Genomic DNA, 22,372 nt, shown 5'->3' on the forward strand with positions numbered 1-22,372 from the left:
CATTAAATTATAAGCAAGACATTAACACTAGCTTTTCAAAGACAACTTAGGAATTTGGTGAATCAAAAGGCTTCCCAGGCCAGGCAAACACAGATAGTGGGAAGACCTGCCACAGAGCAGACAAACCAGAAAGACATAAACCCAACCACCCCACCAAGAGCTCAAAGCTGTATTAGTGGTTGCCGGTGAGCTCTTATTTACTTCAGGCACGAAAACTCAAGAAGGAAGAGCTCCAGACACTCCTCCACATCATTCATTCTTCAGAGCACCTAAGAATTCATTTTACAACATGGGATAAACACTGCAGATCAACCATGATGGTGGCTGCCCAAGAAAAACCTGCCCACCTGCATAATCCAAGGGAACATTTCCACTTGCAACTCTGAGAAGTGATCAGTTATCTGAGTTAGAAAGTCAGAATATAACAGAAAACTAATTCAAGCATCAAAGGTCATGAATGTTCTTTTTATTTAAAAAAAGAAAGATTTTAGAGAGTTTCTTTCTCCAATTGCTACTCTTCTAAACATTTCCACTCCAAGCATAAAAAAAAAAAAATCCCCAAAACAACAACTCATTAAAAGTTACCATTTGTATCTACCAATTGGATCCCAAAATCCAGGTCGAGGAATGTTACAGGGTCCTTGGGTTGCTTGCTTATAAAAGCTATAGAACTTGAGCATCATTTCATTCGTTGGCTGGAATGAACCTAGTGAAAACATTTTAAAATACAGTTAAATTGTCATCAAGAATATTACTGAGTATTTTACAAGCCTAATGGTTCTGTGAGAAAACAGCCTGCAGCCTGTTACAGCAGTACAATATAAGCCAATAGAAAACATCTTCACCTTATCTACTGAGAACCAGCACCAATGAAAATATTTACTGTATAAACAGCAAGTTTCAGATGGAGTATAAAGGACTATAACCTTTCCTACTGCTAAGGTCAAACTCCACAATTAGGATAAAAACAGGTAACGAGTAACATCAAGCCAATGTCCTGCTACTCAGTTTAAAGAGACAGGTTTAGCTCTCAGTAAACAGTCTCTTGCAAGTCACTTTATTGTTAACAAACGATAACTTACTGCCAGTCTCCAGAACTCAAAAAAAAAAAACCAATCTAAACAAACACAATTAATCCCAAAACACAGCCTTCTGCAGTGTTTCTGTTTACCTTAGGTATTTGACAACACTTTCAGTAACAGTTTCACTGTACCTCCCGATTTGGTTTTCTCTTCTTCCTTTATGGAACACACTTTTGTAGAGGTAAGAAATGTAAATATGAAACCTAACAGCTAGCAGGGAAGATTCATAACAATCCATTAAGCAGCTTGAGGTTGGCTTATAATCATTAAAAGTTTACAGTGACATTTACCTCAGAAACTCAAAAAACATCCGATTTTACCAGAATTAATGCTTTATGTGATAAAAAAATGTTTTAAAAATTATCATAAGTCTTATCAAAAAGATAAGTTCCGGGGTTTTTTTTCTTTTCCGTTCCGTTAACTCTTTCAGCAGAGGGGAACTCACTGTAACAGCTTTGTTAAAGCAACTTCAGGATTTCAGGGAGGCTGAAACCGCGGGGAGCTGACAGATTCCCTGTTCCAGGCGCCGGACTGAGGAGCTGCTCGGAAGGGCCCCGAGGCGGGGAGCAGCACTAAGGCCGAGCTTTCCAGCGCTTCTCCAGCTGCCTCCCCGACCCCGCCGCGGCCGCGGCCTCGCCCCGCCGGGCCCTGCCCGCTGCCGGTGCCCGCCCGGCCCGGATGGCGCCGCTGCCGCCGGAGCCCCCGCCGCACTCACCATTTTTGGGCAGGCTCTGGATCACCTTCACGGCCGCCTCGAACCTGGTGGCGTGCAGAGAGCCGGTCTCGGCCATGGCCCCGGCCCCTCACCGCCTCCTGCTCGGCTGCCGGGCCGCGTCCGGCGGGGCAAGCTCGGCTCGGCTCGGCTCAGCGCCCCCGCCGCAGCCACCTGCTCGGAGCGGTGCCGGGAGGAGCCGGGCCGAACCCAGCCCCAGCCCCAGCCCCAGCCCCAGCCCCAGCCCCGTTCCCGGCCCCCGCCCCCGCGCCCTCCGCTCCGGCGGGGCCGGGACAGCCCGCCCAGCCCCTCAGACCGACCTCGCCCGCAACCCGCCCAGCCCCCGCTCAGCCCGGCCCGACCTCCGCCCGGCCTCAGGCGCCCATGTTACGTCTCCCACCGCGCTCCCTGCCCTTCCCTCCTCCCGCACCGCCCCGAGGCCGCGGGAGCACGCCGGGAAACGTAGTTTCTTTGTCTCGCCTTCCTCTTCTTCCCCTCTCTCCTCTCTGCTTGTATTGCTGCGATTCAGGAAAATGAAAATTTCAAAACGTGCCATATTCCACCCGTTTTACGGACCTCAGCTATCTTCAGGACATCTACCACCGGGCAGCCTGCTGTGCTGCTGCCTCCCCTCCTCACAGCCACCCTCATACCCGCACCTAGTCACACACAATTCACATAAATTACTACTGTAGACACATTTTTTAAAAATAGTTTTAATGGCTCCTATTTACATTAAAATTTTAGGCATGCCTAGAACCCAGGGAGCAACTATTTCCATGGTATCCAGAGATGTGGGTGAATACCAGCACAGTACTAGCAGTTAGCTCGGTAGCTAAATAAATGAATGGCCTTATTCAAAAGCGCTGCGCATCCAGCACTCTGCAGTCAAACAAAAGTATGCTAAAGCAACTGCTTTTGTAGCAAATGGAATAATTTACCCAGTGAGCAACAGGATGAATTAACAGCCCCATTGAATGGAATTGAGTACAAAAACTTGGCATTCCAGTCAGTTCATTTATCTAGTACACAATATAGATTTTAAATTCCTCTGAAGGGAGTTGTGTGCTCACACTGTATGCCCTCTGGTGGGAAAGAAAAGCTCCAGAGAGAGGGAATTAGAGCAGATCAGCCCCAGCTCTGCTGAGCTGGTACATTCTACAAGGTCAGCAGCCAGCTGGCCTGGGGAGAGCTTTGCTGGAGAGGAGCTGACACTTCCAGAGGTGTTCAGACAGGATTCCCCACACTGCGCAAATGAGGAACCCGTGTTATGAGCACTGCTCCACTCCTGAATGTTACAGAATGATTTCTCTGCATTGTTCATTTTGAGTGCTAGATTTCTAAAGTGCTTGTGAGCTTCATACTAAGATCTATCATCCTTTTTATCCATGAAGGTAGGAATGACAGAAACTCAGATCAAAGAGAAGTGCTTTTTGAAGATAAATGGGTCTCTGTGTTCTTTGAGCATGCAAAGAGTTAAATTCAAAAGTAATACAAAATTAAGAGCCTTTTGTGAAGCCAGCTGATGTGTAAATTTTGTTTATCTGAGAAAATATATAATGACGTTTGCCTTTTAATTGATTTAAGAGAAATGCAGTCTGCATTTTTATAATGAATGTTCCCAGACTTTCACTGAAAGTCGGCTTTAGAAGAGATGCAAATGACAACCTATTTAATGGCTGTGTGCAGAAACAGAAGCTGCCCTCTTTGAACTGAAGATGTGTGAGAGTGTAAGATCTGCAGATCCAGAATGATGTAATTGAAGTAATCCAAAATAATCAGTATCACCATCCTCTGATACAATCATGAAATAATAAATGAGAGGCAAATTTTGAGCACTGAAAAGCATTTTGTGAGAACATATCAAAATGACTAGTTAATTTTAATGATCATATTTAATACTAATTAGCATTGTTGGTAGATGTCTTTATGTATATTTTGCATCCTCAGTGCAGTGACTTCCATGAAGAGTTAACAATTAAATGTGGAGTACAGGTGATAAAGGAGACCCTCTCATCTCTCACAGACTGCCAGGAATGGATCTGCAGCTTTATCTCAAGGAGGACCTAGGCTCCATTTTTTGGGGAACAAAATGATATTACATGCTTGCAAATCTAATTATGATGTATGTGTTAAACTGGGCTATGTTTCTATTGCTCCACAACAGCAGTTTCCAAAGTAATCGTAAGTATGACTTGCTCTTATTTTTTTATGATCCAGTGTATGAGTAGCCAAATTTTGACAGACTGTGATAGAAAGAGTGACCAATGATGCCCATCAGTTGAGATGCAAGAGAGGAGAGGCCATGGCTGGCTCTGCTACCAACATGATTTGGCAGCAAGTGCAATGTGTGATACTTGACATGTCTGAGTGATTTGCAGTCTTCATGCTCCTCTTCACTTGGTCTTTCACAAACTACTTATGGAGAGCCTGTGAATCACTAATACGAGGCATTCCTGGCAGCGTTGAGACACATAAAATCTTGCATGGAAGCATGCTGTTGTAGATGCTGAAGGAATACATTTAGGGGATCTCTGTAAAGAAGGCAGACAAGTGTGATTTTGAAGGCAACCTGGGACATATCCTTCACAGGTACATTAGAGATGGTTATTGAGTTCAGTGCTGCTATGCCACAGGGTAGTATATCAAAGTCTGATGTGTGGACCTACCTTACAATCCTCATTTTGTGCCATTTGTGAGCTGCCACTGTCCCTTGGTATCATTTTCATTTGTATCCTACTGCATTGGTTTTCTAGCAGTTGCTTCCAGTGCTGAACTATACTGCAGCCCAGCTTGAAGAGCACCTTCATTTTACTTGAGGGACAAAGGAGTCAGTTAAATTATGCAAGTAAAAAGCTGAAACTGGAGCCAATTATGCCTATTGCTCCCTCAAGGGTCTGAATCACAGCAGTGTATTTTACAGAATACTTTAAAAATGGTTCTCAAGAAAGTGGACCATAGTCTCATATGCATTATGTTCTGTCAGCTACCAGATCCAAGAGCATGTAATTTTAGCAAGGCTTACTTTTTGAAGTATGTAATCCAGCAGGGAGGAAAAATGAATTATTTAAAACCTAATAGACATAATTATGAAGAACGAAATTAGCATTACAATTTCTCAGTCAAATCCACATGCTGATGACAAATGGAAAGATGTTGTCTGAGAAGGGAAGAGTTTTTTGTAAGGAGCAACTTTCTACACTGTTTACAGTAGAAAGGCTAATATTTCAAATAACATTTACTTAGAGGATTTTCTTAATTAAATCATTAAGGATATTTGTATCAAAATCAACAGCTCTGGAGAAAGAGAACTATTTGCTTACCATGAATATGGCAAAAACAGCGGCTGAAGTTTGTTCACTTATGTAGGCCAATTCCTGTTCCTCAGCAAAAGCCTTTTGGGCAAAGGACTAGTTTGACACAAACAAGAATGCTTTTGGGGATAGGAAATTCCTTGTGAGGTTCAGTTACACCCCTTAATAACTCAACTAGAAATACCCATTCATTTCACAGTTGGAGATTAAGTAATGGAATTATTTTAAACTATTACTAACAGCAGCTTCTTAGCCTAAGGATTAGGTAACAGATCCCATTTCAAATCTCTTTTGAGCTATTCAATTCAGGTATCTCAGGTCTTTCAGTGATCAATATTTCAACCTGCATTTTTGTTTTCCTCCATATTCCCCCACTTCACACATATTTCAAAAAAATAGATGGAGTAACAAGAGTTAGATCTCTTTCATAAAATGCTCTTTGAAGAACAAAGTATGTTCATACTTCCAAAGACATTAAGCAGCATTTGACTTTGCATTGAAGTGTACAGCACTTATGAAGTCAAAACCCTTTGCAGGTTTATATTGTTGTAGGTTCTAAAGCATAATGCAGTGCCATATTGTGTCTTAAGCCTCTCTCTTTTTTTTTTTTTCCTCCAAGACTACTATTCATCTCTTTGATGAAATTTTAAATAAAGTTCTATTTTCCTTACTGCCTCAAGGTATTATTCTTGTAGAACCAGCAGATAGTTATAAGAGAATTGTTCAGATTTTGCATATTCTAGAAAGAACATTCTAAAAATCCCGTTCTCTTACAGAGCTGTAAACTGAGCTTTGAAAAGTATGTAGTTTCATCTTGCAGCAATGACAAACTGTGTCTTATTATAAACATCAGAAGACAGTTTATAATAAATACTTAATCCTTTCCCCTCAGGAAAATACAGAATTTTTGGAGGTCGAATTGTGCTGTCATTTACAGTGATATAAATTTGGAATTACTTGATTGATTTGGGAATATTTATGGTGTTACACATTTTCACAATGTAAATGAGTAAGAATTTGACCCTGAAAAATCAAACTGCGTCTGGTATATTTTTCCTGTTTTGACATGTGTGCTTCTTGTCTTCTCAGCTACTGCTGCTAAGGTTTTAGCAGCCTATCCCTCTGTAATTTGCCTCTTGGGAATAGCAAACAAAATACTGTGACTGTATCATATTAATGTGCTTATGCAATGGCATATTTATAGCCAGACAGCTCTTGTGATATTTTCTTTCTGGTATCTGGAAAGGGGGAAAAAAAATGAAACACCCATGTTCTTTTAAAATTCTAGCAAAATAATGTTATTATTCTTTCTAGCAAGTCTGAAAAATGAATTTGTGAAAATTTGATGATTTTAATTACATTTTTCATGAAACACATTTACCAGTGTGCAGAGCCTGGAGTATAACTGGCAAACATCTCAAGTACTTTCAGGCCTGTGTTTATCATTGTGGATATTTATCCAGGCAGAAAATATACCACTGTGGCTTTCAACAACCTAATTCAACAGACAGGTGAATTCCTGGAGTGAGTCCTCCAACAAGCTCTCAGAAGGATTTAAGACTGAGTTTAATTGTGTGCCTCAACAGAGGACCCTCACTTCATTGCAAGCCCCATAAGTACCCAGCTCTTTTGCTGTACCAGTCATAGTAAAGATCAAACTTTTATAGAAATCAGTGCCACCTAGTCCCAGTTATGAACCCATGTATTTTTCACTCTCCTATTCAGATCACATTTGCAGCAAGACATTTCTAACAAAATTTATCTGGGAAGCTTTATTGAAAATGAAGTTTGACATTCAGGAGCTATTTCAGTTTATACTGCTAGATCATTTCTGCTCAACTGAAATAAAGGCATTATTTTTGCTTCACAGTTTTGGAATGATAAGGCCTGTCCAGTTCACTTAGATGGGGAAAAGTGAGGAAATCAAGTGTCTTAAGTGTTTTTTTTACTTTGCTTTGCACTAAAGTATTCTGATCACTATAAAATATGTTCAGCATGAGAAACTTAATATCAAATCTTCTGTAAATTATAGGTTAATGAGGAAAGATAGCTGTCAGGTTTTTGTTTCCAAAAAACTATTAAAAAAATCAAAGAACTTGCTGAATAGATTTCTAAGTAAATTACTGTTGGTTTTTAAAAATAACCCAAGAAATAGAGACAATTTAGCTATACAAAATTAAAATTATGTTTGAATCGACAGAAGTCTTTGAATACACCTAAAGAGAGGTGTTTAAAGGTCTGTTGCAGATAAAGAAACAAATGCAGACATAAAGTACGAGGGGAGCTGGGTGGCCACATCACTGTGACAACAGTTACACTGGAATCTGTCACATGGAGTTATCTAACAGAGGGCAGAGGGCAGTTTTTGCAGGCATTATAAGTGACCAAGCAAAGATGTACCTGTTAAGAGCCCAAGTCTTCTGTGTCATGGATATTACTTTAACACATCCTGAAAGCAAATATTAATACTACATTTTGCCATGCAAAGGAAACAGAACAGTAAAATATGTCCTGCATGGTATTAAAATGCCATGCCAAATATTAAAAATATCATTTTTTAATCCTTATGCAGCCTTGTCTACTAGATTACTAAGCTCCCTATTATCCTCCTGAAGAGTTGTCCAACAATCCTACGAACCTGTATAAATAGAAATCAAGCAGCTCCAGGATTTCTTTTATTTAGAATTGAATTCAACAATGTTTTCACTCCAGTGAATTCATTCTTCTACTGCTATGTCTTTCCAATATTTTAACATCTTTTGTGAATCATTTATAGTACTACTAGGTGCTTGTATTAATGTCAGAGGCAATAGAAGACTGAAGTATTGCCTTCTCCAAACTCAATATTCTCACTCTTATGTCCAGAATTCATTGGCCCTTTTGGATATCGAGGTGGGTGAAGGCCTCAAAGCACATCTAGATATAAGTTGCAAGGAATAAAATACATATTGAGGTGAATAACTGGCAAATAACTCAGTATCTAAAGTGAATGGCTTGAAATCTTTATGAAGGTAGATTCCCTTAAAGAATTCTCACCATACTACCTTGCTACCTCCATAAGACCCTGAAACTTGCCTTTATGTTGACTTGTGAGCTCTGTGATTTGCAACCTCAGTTTCTAGAAACTGCCCTTCACTCCAGTTGCTGAGTCACTTCCATGACATAAGAATGAAGATGGTTACTTGTTAAATTAGAGGTCAATTAACCCCACCAGTAGATGATGCCTATTGTAGTCGAGGACCCCTGTTATAAACGTGTACTCTGAAAGCTTTTGTTCGGAGCGGTGGGAACAAGATTGGGTTGCAATCACTTTTGCTGTTTGTGAAGCTAGCTTATCAGATTGTTCTGTCATGCCAGTCTGTTCTTTGAAATATTTGTCTCAGTGGGAATTTTATCATCAATGATTTTATTGTTTTCTTAGAGGCTAATCAAAATAAGTTAACCAAAATAAGTTAAGTGAAACAAGGGAAACAAGATCAATATACCTTTTATGACCACTTTTGAAGCCTATCAACATTCTTCTATTTAATATGCACCATAATGATTTTCTATTAAAATAATTATTAAAATTTTTTAAATTGTAGTTTCTCAAAGTCTTATTAAGTAAGAAGTTTTACAGAACATAAATACTTTTCTACAACACATTTATCTATTTAATTTTTATTCCCACACCAAAGGATATTGAGTTATCCTGAAAACAGGTATACTTCTCCACACATTCCTATTGATTTGCATTAATTAAATTGTTCTTCTTTCATTTCTTCTTAGTGGAATCTCCTGTTAGTTATTCTGCCATATGCTTGGGATCAATATTAAGTTGATAGGACTATAATACCTATATGTCTCTTTTCAATATTGGTGGAACCTTTGCTTTCTTTCAGTGCTCTGGAACTTCTCCAGTGCTTGAAAACTGAGAATGAAAATTAACAGTCCATAACACTCTTTCCTGGCTCATTTAAAATTCTTGGATGTGATTAAACTGTTTGTGCTTATTTAAGAAGATCTAATTTTAGAAGATGCAGATAACTAGATATCTCTTGTTTTTCCCTTCAATGTAAATAAAAATATGGGGTTTAAGCACTGTGATTAAAGCTTTTGATTAGTCATGTTCTCTATTCCAGAGTCTATGTCATGAAAAATGTACTGCAGACACAATTTACTCACTTTCTTTTTCAAAAAGATTTAAAATAGCTAAATATTTGGAGAATATATTTACGGTTTATAATAGAGGGAATGCAATGATGAACTATATATATATGTATATTTGTATATACACAATGGAGTATAAAGTAATGATGTTCTATATGAAATTGATGAGTACATTATGAACTATTGGTAAAATTATAGAATCATAGAACAGTTTGGGTTTTAAGAGACTTTAAATGTCATCTTGTCCAAACCCACTGCAATGAGCTGGCACACCTGCAACTAGATCAGGTTGCTCAGAGCCCCATCCAACCTGATCTTCAGTGTTTTCAGGGTTGGAGCAGCTACCAGCTCTCAGGGCAACCTGTTCCCATGTTTCACAATTCTCATTGTAAAACATGTCTTCCAAATCTACCACCAATTTTTAAAAAACTACCCCTTGTCCTATTGCAAGAGGCCCAGATAAAATGTCCCTTTTCAGTACTGAAAGGCCACAAGATCTCCCCGGAGCTTTCTGTTCTCCAGGCTGAACAACCCCAACTCTCTCAGCCTTTCCTCATAGGAGAGTTATTCCCTCTCTCTGATCATCTTCGTGGCCTCCTCCAGACCTGCTCTAATAGGTCCATGTCTTTCCTGTATCAGGACCCCAGAGGATGCAGTACTGCCCCCAGGGTCCCCCCCGAGTTAGGTGACTTGTGCTGTAGCTCACATACAGCTGCACAAACCTTCTGACCCCACTCCCACTGCAGCTCCGCCTTCATTCTGCGTAAATAAATCCAAAATTGTGAATGAGACAGAGGAAGGAACAAAAGACGTTTACAAATCAAAGACCAAACCACTGTAACCACAGCCCAAACATGTGTCTTTTGAATATAAAATAGCAGTTGTGTCGACTTATGCACACATTCAAGCTCAACATCCTGAGCATCCCACTGATTTTGTAAAAGAAAAATTAAGTCCTATGTACATTTATAAGCCCTTGGCTGTCAGGAATTCTGGCCCTGTGGTTTATTTTCCTGCCACCTGCCATTTCCCTTATTTCTTGACTTAGAAATTGAGTCTTGACCCTTATTTCTTTTAATTCACAGTAGGACTCACAGATGGATATTTTCTAAATGATTGTGAAAGAGCTTCATGGGTGCTCGATGCTGTCATCTGCATGACCAAAGCATCACTGTAATATATTTTATTAAAGAATGTGTGGCCTAACTGGTATAGGAAATCAATGATAACAGAATAAATATCCACAAAAATATAAAATTATTACATTTTTGACCACAGATATTCAAAATATTAAGCTATCTTACATGTCTTGAAATGGGAAATTTGAGGGTACAAAGAAACAAGTTAAGCCCCCAAATCAATGGTTCTGGATATTTTACATTATTGAAAAGAGGTGTTGAAAAGTGATTGTGTTGCCCTGATTTTTAAAACTGCTAAGTTTTCTTTAATGGTTATTTTGAAAGTTTTAAAGTTCTCATAAAACTTCTTCAACCTTCTGATCTGTTTACATATTTCTACTGGAGTTCTCACGCACTGTTCATGTAAATAATAACTGTTTTGCATTCTTCTTTGTGGGAAGAGAAAATTGATAGACTGTTTGTCTAACCAGTGTAGTTGGAGAGGTGGTAATTCCATCCTCCAATCCACAGTCACCTCTAGAATTCTATAAATACTAAATGCTGCAATAAAACTCTCTCTTTTTTTAGCCTTTGAACTTACCAAGAGTTTGTGTACTTCCTTCATGTCCAACAGCGACATGATTTGGAATGACTTGAGAAAACACATTTTAAATAGTTGTAGTAAAAGCAAGTGAAAGCTCATGCTCATCCTAGAAAGCAGCTCTGTGGTGGTGCTTCAGTCATTCCAAATTAACCTTCTTTGCTTTCTCAGGTCTGCATCGCTTCCTTATGTCCCTCAAATTATGTGCTTCCTGGTGAGGCCCACCATATTCAGGGCAGTTTGTTAACACACTGCAGCTCTTTAAAATGCATACCATGTGTGCACAAAATGTCTTCATTTATCAGATTAGCTCACAGATCAGGCACTATTCAAAAGAGCAGGATGGTGCCAGAACAAGGATGTCAAGTCACCCTGCAGCATAACTGAACTCCCTCTTCAATCCATGGCTGGGAATAAAAAACAAATAGAACAAATGATTAATTTTCAAGCTTTACTCCATTTCAACTGACAGAGGCAAATTACATTTTAATAAAGTTTGTAATTTTTAAAACCTCTTTCTACAAATTCAGGGTGCATTCACACATTCCTTGCTAGCTACTTCCAAGAGGCTGAGGTGACCATCTCCTGCACCTGCAGCTGCTGATTACTGACCCTCTGATTTGCCTCTGAAACTGCTCTCTGTAATGCTTCTCTCCTTCCAAACATAGTAAAGGAGGTTCAGTCAAACAGTTTAAAGGTGCTGACCAAGGCCTTGTTAAAGATTTGTCCTGGTGGGGCAGTGTGAGGATGGCCAAAATTGGCCACAAAACCATTCCAGCACAAGCCTCTTGCACAGATACAGATGTCTGAGCAAACCTCCATGGTCATGGCACAGTTGGGATTATGCCTGGGGTTTGTTACACTGCCCTGAAGAACCAGGGCAGCGTAAAGTGCTGAGCTGAAGCACTTTGGCAATACAGTAACAGGTATTTCTATCCTGCTGGAGCAGGGTATTTACGAGGTAGACACATTTATCCATTCACCCCTGCACAAAAGTCAGGTGTGTCCTAAACATCTGTATTAAGTAGATAGACAGGATTAATTATTTCATCATGTAACATGGCCCTCCCTGTATAACAGATGCGGCAGTATGTTTTATAGTATTCAAATTTCTGTCCTTTCTTTTCTACAAGCATGATATTGAGAAATGGTTGAGCAAAAGCAAATAACTTTAAGTGGTAGGAAATGTGCTAAATTCTTGTGGATTAATTATTGAGAAATATAATCAAATATAAAACCAGAAAATCAAAATGTCAGGAATAGTGAGAAGGAAGAAATTCACACCAACCCTCCAGCTAAAGACTTATTGCTTCTGCATCCTGATTTTAGCTTTCAGATTACTGATCCATATGAAAATAAACCCTCTGTGACCAAGTCTCTTCCTACTAACCAACAGAAGGATGAGAAATATGAGATATAGCAAATAGTCGTATATTGCTTTAATATATAACAATACATGCCAGCTGAGGGCAAAACATATCCTATCATTACTTTGAAGTTTCTTACTCAAATTCAGAAAACAAATGATAGGAGAAATCTGCTTGGCAAGGAGAGGAGGGGGAGAAACCCACAAAATCCAACCTGCTATTGTGAGATTTCCCACATAAATTAAGGCATTAATTTGAAATTTATATAATAGTTTTGGTATTACTCTGCATATGAATGAAAATTACTTAAAATCCTAGAATTGTCAAGGTTGCAAAAGACTTCTAATATCATCAAGTCCAACCATTAACCCAGCACTATCATGTTCCCCACTAAAGTGCCCCATCCACATGTTTTTCTAACACTTCTAATAAGTGATTACACCAGTTCCCTGGGCAGCCTTTTACAATGCTTAACCACCCTTTCAGTGAAGACATTTTTTCCTAATATGCAATCTAAACATCTCCTGGTGCAACTTGAGGCCATTTTTTCTCATCCTGTCACTTGTTATCTGGGAGAAGAGACCAATCCCCACTTGACTACAATCTCCTTTCAGGCAATTGTACAGAGTTGCAAGGTCTCCCCTGAGGCTCCTTTTCTCCAGGCTAAACAACCCCTGCTCCCTCAGCCACTCCTTGTAAGACTTGTTCTCCAGCCCTTTCACCAGCTTCATTGACCTTCTCTGGACATTTCCTTTTATTTGATTAAAACCTTTTATACAAAAATGGTTATGCATTAGATAGCATAATTTATACAGTCTATTTTGTGAATAAGCACTAGCAATGGATTATACATAAATTGTTAGATTGTTGCTGTGACCCTTCTTCCTAGGCACTTATAAATAAATATATTCCCCTGTGGCTTCACTAAACCTTTGAAAAACATTTATATGCAAATCTGGGAAAAGTTACATGGCAGTGTCACCCTTAGCATTGCACAAGTTGCATAGTGGACTGTGGAACAGCCTCACAGCTGATGGACTGGAAGCTCCAGGCCATTTTCAGTAGGTATATTTAAAATTTGAGGGTATAAATATCTGGGTAAAAAGAATAGAGGACATTTTTGCCATAGTCAACAAATGTACTGGATAGCCTCCTATTAGTATCTTAGTTATACACTGATAACACACAATATTCACATTGTCCTTTGTTAACTCTTACTAACATCGCTTAAGTGGAAAAACAAGTGGTCCTCGGATGCAGAAAAAGCAGCTGTCTGCCATGCACCAAGGGCATGCCTGGCAGCTGCCAGCCTCCAGCCTAACCCTGCTGTGTGATGGCCAGCACTGACCCTGCTGGAAGGTGCCAGGGTTGGGACTGGCTCGCTGCTGCTTGAGCCAACACCCCCCGGCTTTCAGCTGAACCGTGGCAACGGGACAGCAGCAGCGACAGGCTTGGGTTACAGGTTCATGCAGTTCATATCCACCACAGAACTGTAATGGGAAATCACTTTAGAGCAATTTTATTGTTCTAACAGACTATTATAGCAAGAGGGTATTGTAAATAATATTTAAAGAGGTTACTGAAATGAGGCTTTTTCAGTTATGAAGACATAATATCTTTGAATGAGGCACTGTATGTCAGATTTGCTGCTCTTTTCCTAAAGCAGAACAAGAAAGTATTTGAATACTGAATTCTATTCCCTGAAATGAGATAAGGAACCCTTAGGCCACACAATAAAAATAATTTAAAATTAGATGTATTAGCCATTTGAGAAAAGATATTCAACCCAACTTTTTTTTTATGAAACATTTTTTTCTTTCACTGGAAACCAAAGAAATTTTCAAAAGACAGCCTGTTTCAACAAGTTTTTTAGGATAAAAAGGACCCTCCCCCTTTATTAGCTTACATGATAATACCCATCCATAAGATCATAAGAGATGATGGTACTCCTTAGGTGATTAACTGGCTGATACATTGTTAAAATTGTTAACAGTTTGGTGTTTGGCCAACATAAGTGCCAACATCAAGATTTGTTTTTTCAGATCTACAGCAAATGACCTTTACACAGCAGGAGTAACTGGCAATGTTTGTAGACTGTAGTCCATAGATTCCTGTGAATTTTTTGGCTATTGTGAGAAAACAAGAGAAAAAAAAAAGGTCCTGAGTCCAAGTCCATATCCTGTGTGGAAAGTGTTTGTAGTTTTTTAGTACTTTCCTCAGCCCACCTGTTCTCTTCTATGCTCAGACACCACATATCTGAACAATCTTCAATCTCATCATAATTCCTCTTTACCTTTTCTTTCTCTTCTCCCATTCCACACCTGTACATGCCCCTTCTATCTGGCCCTTGCAAGTACCTCCACTATTTCTTCTCCCAGAATTCATCATACTGTGGCATTCCAGATGCCAGGGAATACAATCCCTCTATGCCATTATCCATCACAGTGATACTGTATGAAAAACAAAAAAAAGTGCAGAGAAAATCCCTTGGCCCTTGCAGTGCACAGTGGAACTTTATCAGCACAGCCCAGTTCCGCAGTGGACAAATCCTAACTCTTACAAATTCTATTGAAAGTATACAAATATATTAGTTCTAAAATTTAGGGATTCACCAAATGTTGTCTTGTTTTTCAGGAAGAGCAGGAGGTATGGCCCTGAAACTACCTTCTGCTAACTACCTTCCTCATTCAAAACAGAGATCTCCTGGGGGTGCAACCTCTTGGCTGAAGTATTTGTAATGATGCTACAGAAAGAATTTCTTCTTTTTCCTGTCTCACACATTCCTTGGTGGGGAAAAATAAAGTCTGAAATAGAAATATGTGCTACTTAGGCTAAATTAAGACTGAGAAATGTACAAGTAAGTAAACGCAAAGCATTACAAGGAGAAACAACTGCAAATTTCACACAGTGAGGGCTCTGTAATACATCTTCCATGTAAAACAACATCTTGATCCCTTTTTCAGTGAGAACAGCATGAGGGTTTTTTTTCTTAGCATCTAAGAAAATATATCTAGTTGTGAGACATCCTTCAATTGATGTAAAAACCTAGATAGGCTCTACCTTATATATTGAAGAAATTTTGAGAAGTACAAACGTCAGATACAGAATGAAGAGTCAGACATTTAAAGGGAAGTGATGGCACACATAATTATCCATCTCTCATTCAGAATTATTTTAAAGAATGTTAGAAATATTTTTAATACTAAGTATGTATTTATTAAATGACACTGTTTAAAAAGTCCCCAACCCTTTAGGAAACACACTGGCCAGAAAGATACTATGGAATTATTATGGTTAGGACCAAATAAATTAAAACATTCATAGCTAATGGTGACAGCAAATAGCTGAGCACAGCAGGAAGCTGTCATCAGTATTTTACATATTCACTTCTAATTGTGCCTATGCATCATTAAGTTTGTTCGTATTTGCATTCAGTGTCCTCTGAACCAAGTCATTTTCCAGTGGCATATATTCACTTTCACTGCAGGTAACTTTCATTACTGGTAATTAAAGGACAATTTTTACCGCATTATGCTACAGGAAACAAGAAGTGGTTGCTGAGATTGATTAATATCTAAACTAAGTTTGAGATGTAATCAGTCTCAGAGGCACAAGAGCTTATTCCTGTTATGTAATGAAAAGTAACAGGAACCCCCCATTTGTTCTGAACATCCAAAGCCTACCCTTTAAATTTTGTTGGAAAGCATAGGTGGCCTGATTTATTTTTAAATGCTCCCAACACAGAATAGCTTCAGTCTATGTGTAATGACTTTTTACCCTCATTTCTGCACAGTCAGTGTTTGAGCTCTGACTGGGACAATACCAAGGAGGATATCAATGTTATCTTAGTGTGGAAGTGATTTTCTAGTATACAACCACATCTGCAGGTTGCTGTGCATCCAGTCAGACCCCTTTTGCCTTCAGTGCTATTGAAGATGGTCCTTTTCAAACACTGCTCAACCCTACAGACTCAGCATTGCTTTCAGTTGAAGCTTTACTGTTTCACTGGGAGCTGGAACAGACCCAAGAACTGTAATGTGTTTTCACTTGCTGAAAAAAACCTATTATGTTGTCCCTTATTTTGCCATCCAAATACTGTGCTTGGTAATACTATCACTGCAAAATTGCTGTCAAATATTTATTTTTATTGGGGAAATAGTGCTTCTTCTGCAGTAGCATGATGTTATCATTTAATTATTTTTTCTTTTCTGCTTTGTGATGGAAAACTGCAATTCAATGAAGTATATATTTAAATGCAAAAGAGGCACACCAATTAATCAGTACAGAATACGAATGCTTTTAATCTGCATCAAAAAAACAGTGGTGCTTAGAAAAACACCAATCTTTTAAATAGAAAGAACATAAAAGTAATTCCTATCCATGCTCAGATTTCCTCAAATGTAATGAAAAATTGAATTGCAATTGTGCAATTAGATTATCTTCACCATAATACATTCTTTTAAAGCTTTGCATTATGCTAAGCACATCTTGATAAGCCTTTAATTTCTTTTTTTTTAAGAATAAAAAATGGACTTAAATAATTTTAATTGTTAAGAAAAAATCCACAGAGATAGCACAAATGTTGGCTCTGAAACACAGATGTTTACTGTTTTCTGGTTTTTATTCATCCACTGTACCAAACACAGTAACTAAGTACTGAGCATAAGAAATAAATTAGTCTTGGTATATATAGGGTAGGTTAGGTATAGCCATGAGTGTGAAGCAATCAATTCTGAGATGTGGATTAAACTAGGCTACAGCATAGTATAATCAGTTCAATTATCTGGGATCATAGGAGACTGGGAACTGATGGAGAAGAGAAAAACACAGGTAGTGGAGCTGCTCCAAGGACCACCAGAGGCACTTCAGTTCTGTGTACAGTAAATGTAGTCCAAAAGAGCTTATTAACTCTGTGTTCAGCACTAGGCAGTGCTCTCAAGGCATTGTTTGCAGCGTTGCATGAATTTGCAAAGCCATCTTAGGCTCTGCTTCTCAAGGAAGCAGTTACAGCTCTACAAACCATGTCTGAACCACTGAGTCTCCCAGGAATATTCTTGGTTGTGCTATTCTCATTGCCTTTATCAAGCAGTGCAAACAGAACAGAAATGGTGCTAAAGGTGTTTTCAGACTTCAAAACATTTCCCAAGACATTAAGCAGTGTTTTTCTTCCAGTTAGGGATGCTCACTCAAAAGAGCTGAGCAAGTAGGACACTGCTGATATGGACCATCTACCCTTTTAGTGCCTACTTTCAATTTAGTGTCACAGGACATTTGTCTTTGGGTCTGTTATATTCCCTTTCACTGCTAATTATGCAAATATTACTTTTTCCTGGGCAAGGTGTCTATTTGCTTTTGACCAGAAACTTCATGTAGGGCGAAAAACCTTTCCCAGGAAAATTTTTATTTCATATATACATATCAAAGAAATTCTTCCATTTTAAAGGCTTGCAATCCTCCAACAAACAGCTATTAACTCAGGAAATCCCAACCTACCCTCTAATGAGTATGCCAAACCTGCATGGGTCTATTCAAAAAGCTGACTTTCACTCCATGCCTACCCCTTGCAATAAGATGGCTCTTTTCATATTTAAATTACCTTTCCAAAGCCATAAAATAAAATAATGAAAAAAAAAAATGCTAATAAAAAGGATTACTGCCAGAAGCCCACCTCCTGCTTTAAGTGGCTGTTCTAAAGTCAGCCCTTCCTCAAAATGTTCTCACAACAAAACAGTTTAGCTCCATTTGTTAGTGGTGGAAGAAGCAAGTCATCTTAGCATTTGTCACATAACAGCCATCTTCCCAGGTAGGTCTAGGAAAAGGAAATGGGCTCTCTGAGGTGGCTGCACCACCAGGGTCTAAATCCCCCATTTTTCCCATGTTTTTAGGGCAGTGGGTGCCTTGACAGTATTTTGAAGTGTTAAGAAGATAAGCCTACCTTGTGATGGGCAGTTGGAAATGACAGCAGCAGAAGGGACCTAGATTGGGAGCTGGGAATGGAAAATGGGAGAGGAATTCCTTGATGCAGTAAAAGCGGAAAGGAAACATCAGGAGACAACTCGATGGCCAAAGGCTGAGCTGAGAAATATGCAAGAATGAAAAGCAGAATTAAAGAGGCCAAAAGAACAAGGGATCCAGTGGAACACGGGAGGAGAACAACTGAGAGGACAGATGGAGGAAAGGGTAGTAGAGGTGACGGAAAAGGAGGATTGCTGACACCAGAGTACTGCTGAGGAGTGAAGATAAGCATGCAGGAGGGATGAAGAGAAGAGAGTTTTATGAAAAATGAGGTTGAGACAGAAGGCAAATCCTGCAAGTGAAAATATATTAGAGGAGAAAGGTCATGTCCAAATACAGTGAAAGTATTTATTTTTTGCCACTCTTATCTTGTGCATTCTTGAAGCTGCAATTTTCAATCTTATTACTTCTGTGCTCCCCAGCATCTCAGGCTGCCTAGCAATGCCTGGCTGTGCTGGCTGTGCTGCACAGAGCTCGTGGCTGCCTAGCAACTGCTAGGGGGCTGTGCTGGGGTCTCTGACCAGCTCAGGGATGCAGTCCTGCCCCAAACACCCCTGCTCCCCTGGCAAGCCAGGAGGAAGCATCTCCAGCTGTTAACAGCTGTGATGAAAACCTTAAAAATATTAATTGGGAAAAAGGGCACACTGAGGTGACCACAAAAGCGCAGAGTGCATGACAAATTGTCTCCAAAATGCAGAAACAACCCCATTCATCTCTGCAATACTCAGACAACATGTGATGATAACTGAAATATCAGTATGGGTAATTATTCTGGTTCTTAAATAAGGCTCTGTGCTAAAGCAAAGGAAAGCAACCCAATGCAGCTAGGCACCTTCTTAGGCAGTTATTAAACAGGCGAAGGAAATATCAAACCAGCAAATTTTGGTACCAAGAAAAGAAAACATTAAAGAGTATTAAGTATTCATAAAGGCTTGTCCTAGTACAGCCATACTTGTGTAACTATCATTGCAATCAACAAAAATTTTCTTACAAGAAAATGAGACTTGGCATTTGGCAGCAGAGCTGATCTGAACAGCCCTGTGTCCTCTGTGCTTCCAGCTGCCCTCTCAGATCCCTCATCTCCCTTTCCATTGCACTGTCAGAAGTGCTTGTGCAGCTAAACAACCAAATCAGGAATTAATCCAGCAGAGAAATGGTCCAACAAAAAATAAAGGGTTATTTTCCAATCAACACTACTGAAGCAAGTACTGTTCGTTCCCAAGGGAAAAACAAAGACACATGCCAATCTATGGCCAAGGAAAGGGAACAGACAGTTACAGAGCTTCACAAATTACAGTGCAAGAGAAGTTGCTGTGATACTGCTACTTTGCTGCTGTTCTAAACAGCACTTAGAATATAGTCACATTTTTCTTTCCAAGCCAAAAATGGCCTATTGTCCCAGAAAGACAGGATTGCCCCTGGAGATCTCATGCCCCACTGAGGAGGAGAAAATCTCAACATAAAGTTGAGACATTGAGAGATATATAAGCACATTTTACTCTAGATAGGATCTCATTTGGGTGATTGTTTAGGTGGAGATTGATGGACATAATTACATGTTTTCCTCTGCCAGTCCAGCAGCCCAAGCCAGGAAAATTCTAATTCTCAGCTCTTTTGTACACTTGAAGTATCTTGTAAATTAGATAATTTATTTTTCTTATCAGCAGTTTATTGCCTGGTGCAATGAGAAAGTGTCACAGAGTAAAAAAGCCCAAACCCAACAAAATAAACCAAAATGAAAAGAACAACAGAATAAAATATTTTCTGAAAAGAAACCCCAGTGAATGCAGTTTAGATGCACACTACTATCTTCAGCAAATGTCAGCTCAAGCCCAAAGTTTATTGATTGTGGCTTAGCGCTGGTTCTGCTAGATTTGCACTCTTTCAGGTGCTTTAGAATCACTTGGTGAACACCATGCAGACTCATGGAACCAGCTTCGATCTACTGCACCTGAGTCAATGCACCAACCAAGAGCCTCAGACACGAGGAACACCCTGCAAAGACACTCAAGGGATCCTGCAGAGAGTTACTTAGAAAGAAGGAGGACTAGCATGGGGCAAAAGCTAATAAGGCCTGCTGATCTTATCAGTTGGGCATATCCACACCAAAATTCCCAGTGCATCTTACACAGTGTGGCCCTCACAGCAGCACTGCCATGCTTGTGTGGCACCCAGGTGACAGGTCCTGCAGGAGTGGACCTGGTTTGGTTGTTTATCTACCCCAGGTCTAACCCACGGGCATGGGGACAATGCCTGGCCGTGCCACGGCAGCTGCAGAAGAGCCTCATAGCTGTCACAAGGTGGCAACCTTCGATGTGCTCCTCCGAGGTCTTCTTGAGTTGTGAGAACATTTTGCATTTTTGCCCTCCTGGAGCCGCTGCTCTGCTGTGCCAGGTGGATGCATCCCCTGAGAGCCCCAGTGCCTGCTCAGCGCCTGTCCTGCCAGGGCAAGCTTGCTCACCAGAGTGAAGCACAATACATTTAGCAAAACATGTGCCACTCATTTTGCTCATACTGAAAAAAGTCGATAGGCAAGGCCCCACACATCTTTCATTTCTTTTAGAGGGGCAGCTGTAACATTTTAAGAAGAGCCAACAACAATTGTGCTACATTTGAGGATGTTAACAGCTTCCATGAAGTCAGTCTGTGATCTGCAGGCAATTAAAGACTCATTCAAGCCAATGTGTGTTACGCAATTTGCAGCCAAAGTGAATAGAGAAATTGAACTTGTCTTTATTAATATACAGCTGAAAACAAGAAGTCAGTACTGGAAACAAGGAGAAGCCAGTGCCCAAGAGTGGTGATGCCTTGTGAAGGCTCACCTAGAACAGAGACTAGATGGAGTTAAAGAATAAAGTAGGTATTTATTAGAAGACCTCAATGGATACCTCTTGGGCAGTACAAGAGCCCAGCAACAGCTACACCCAAGGTGAACCCAAAATGGTCACAAAATGCCTGACAGGTCACAGGGCCTCAAACTTTTTTTAAGTTCTGGTCCATTAGCATATTGGAGTTAATTGTCCACTTATAGCTTTAGCTTATGAAGTCCCATCCTTCTTGTTTTTCTCTCTTAAGTCCACATTGTTTATGCTCTTGGGCCTGAAATTTGGATCATTTGTCCTTGGTCCCCAGCTAGAGAAGAAATTGTTTTGTCAACCTACTCTGTGAAGAGAGCTTACTATCCCCTAATATGAAGCTCAGAAATGCACACTAAAGCAGCACAGAATCTGAAAAATATAAAAGCTAAAACCTGAGGCATCAGGGGTTCTGGTCACACTTGCCCCAGGACACATTTAAAGCTTGCCAATATCTCAATACAAACAAACTGAATTATCTTACATTAAAAGGAACCCAAAATAAAGTGTTTTATTGGACATACATGCTGTCCTAAAGAGAGCTATTAAAACCCCTTTGGAAACAATTTTGCTAAGCTGCCAAGTAAATTAACCATCAGAAGAGAGCAATGTAGATGCATTTCTATCCCACAGCAAGTGCTGCAAATGTACGAGCTCCTTCTGCTCCTCAAAGAGCTCTCAAATACTTTTCTTGGTACTTGCCTGTCTGTTCCCAGACAGGAGTGTATTTTGTAACTCCAGCTGCAAAGAGTTTCCCAGTCCCACTGGTCCTTTTCAGGGTCCTTACCTTTCATCCTTGCTTCTACAGTTCTGGGCTGAAATACTGGACTTTGCTGACTGCAGAGGCAAAGGGAGAACTATTTTTTTCCCTCTCCACCTTGATTTAGAGAGAGCAACAAATACACCAAAGCATCCTGACCAGAACAGTGATCCACACAGGAGACAGACTACTGAGAACATGTAGAATGTCACATGATCATGCGGAAATGAGGCAGCCTCCTCTTACTATAATGTGAGCTTGAGACTGCATTTTTCTGAAACATGCTGACTTTTTACAACTGTATGCATTTCTCTAGGACAACTATTGAAAAACACAAGGACTAACTGTGTTTGTGTTTGTGACTGCCAACACACAGCACATGGCAAGAACAGCGGAGCC

The 22,372-nt window shown here is 39.8% G+C and overlaps 1 protein-coding gene across 2 annotated transcripts in view; it reads right to left on the minus strand.

Moving 5' to 3' along the window:
- The window catches only part of ACBD5 (acyl-CoA binding domain containing 5), a 30,111-nt gene extending 27,882 nt beyond the window's left edge, over positions 1–2,229 (minus strand). Inside the window, exons 1-2 of one of the 2 annotated variants that reach the window (XM_012571561.5) lie at positions 1,798–2,229; positions 586–706 (exon numbers count right to left, since the gene is read on the minus strand). In XM_012571561.5, the coding sequence (XP_012427015.4) occupies positions 586–706; positions 1,798–1,873 (197 nt within the window). In that variant the 5' untranslated portion in view covers positions 1,874–2,229. The remainder of the gene's footprint in view (positions 1–585; positions 707–1,797) is intronic. The other variant, XM_002188302.7, reaches the window with a different exon arrangement.
- Positions 2,230–22,372: the final 20,143 nt, after the last annotated feature.

Source organism: Taeniopygia guttata, chromosome 2 (assembly GCF_048771995.1).
Source record: "Taeniopygia guttata chromosome 2, bTaeGut7.mat, whole genome shotgun sequence".
In the NCBI taxonomy this organism is placed as follows: Eukaryota; Metazoa; Chordata; class Aves; order Passeriformes; family Estrildidae; genus Taeniopygia; species Taeniopygia guttata.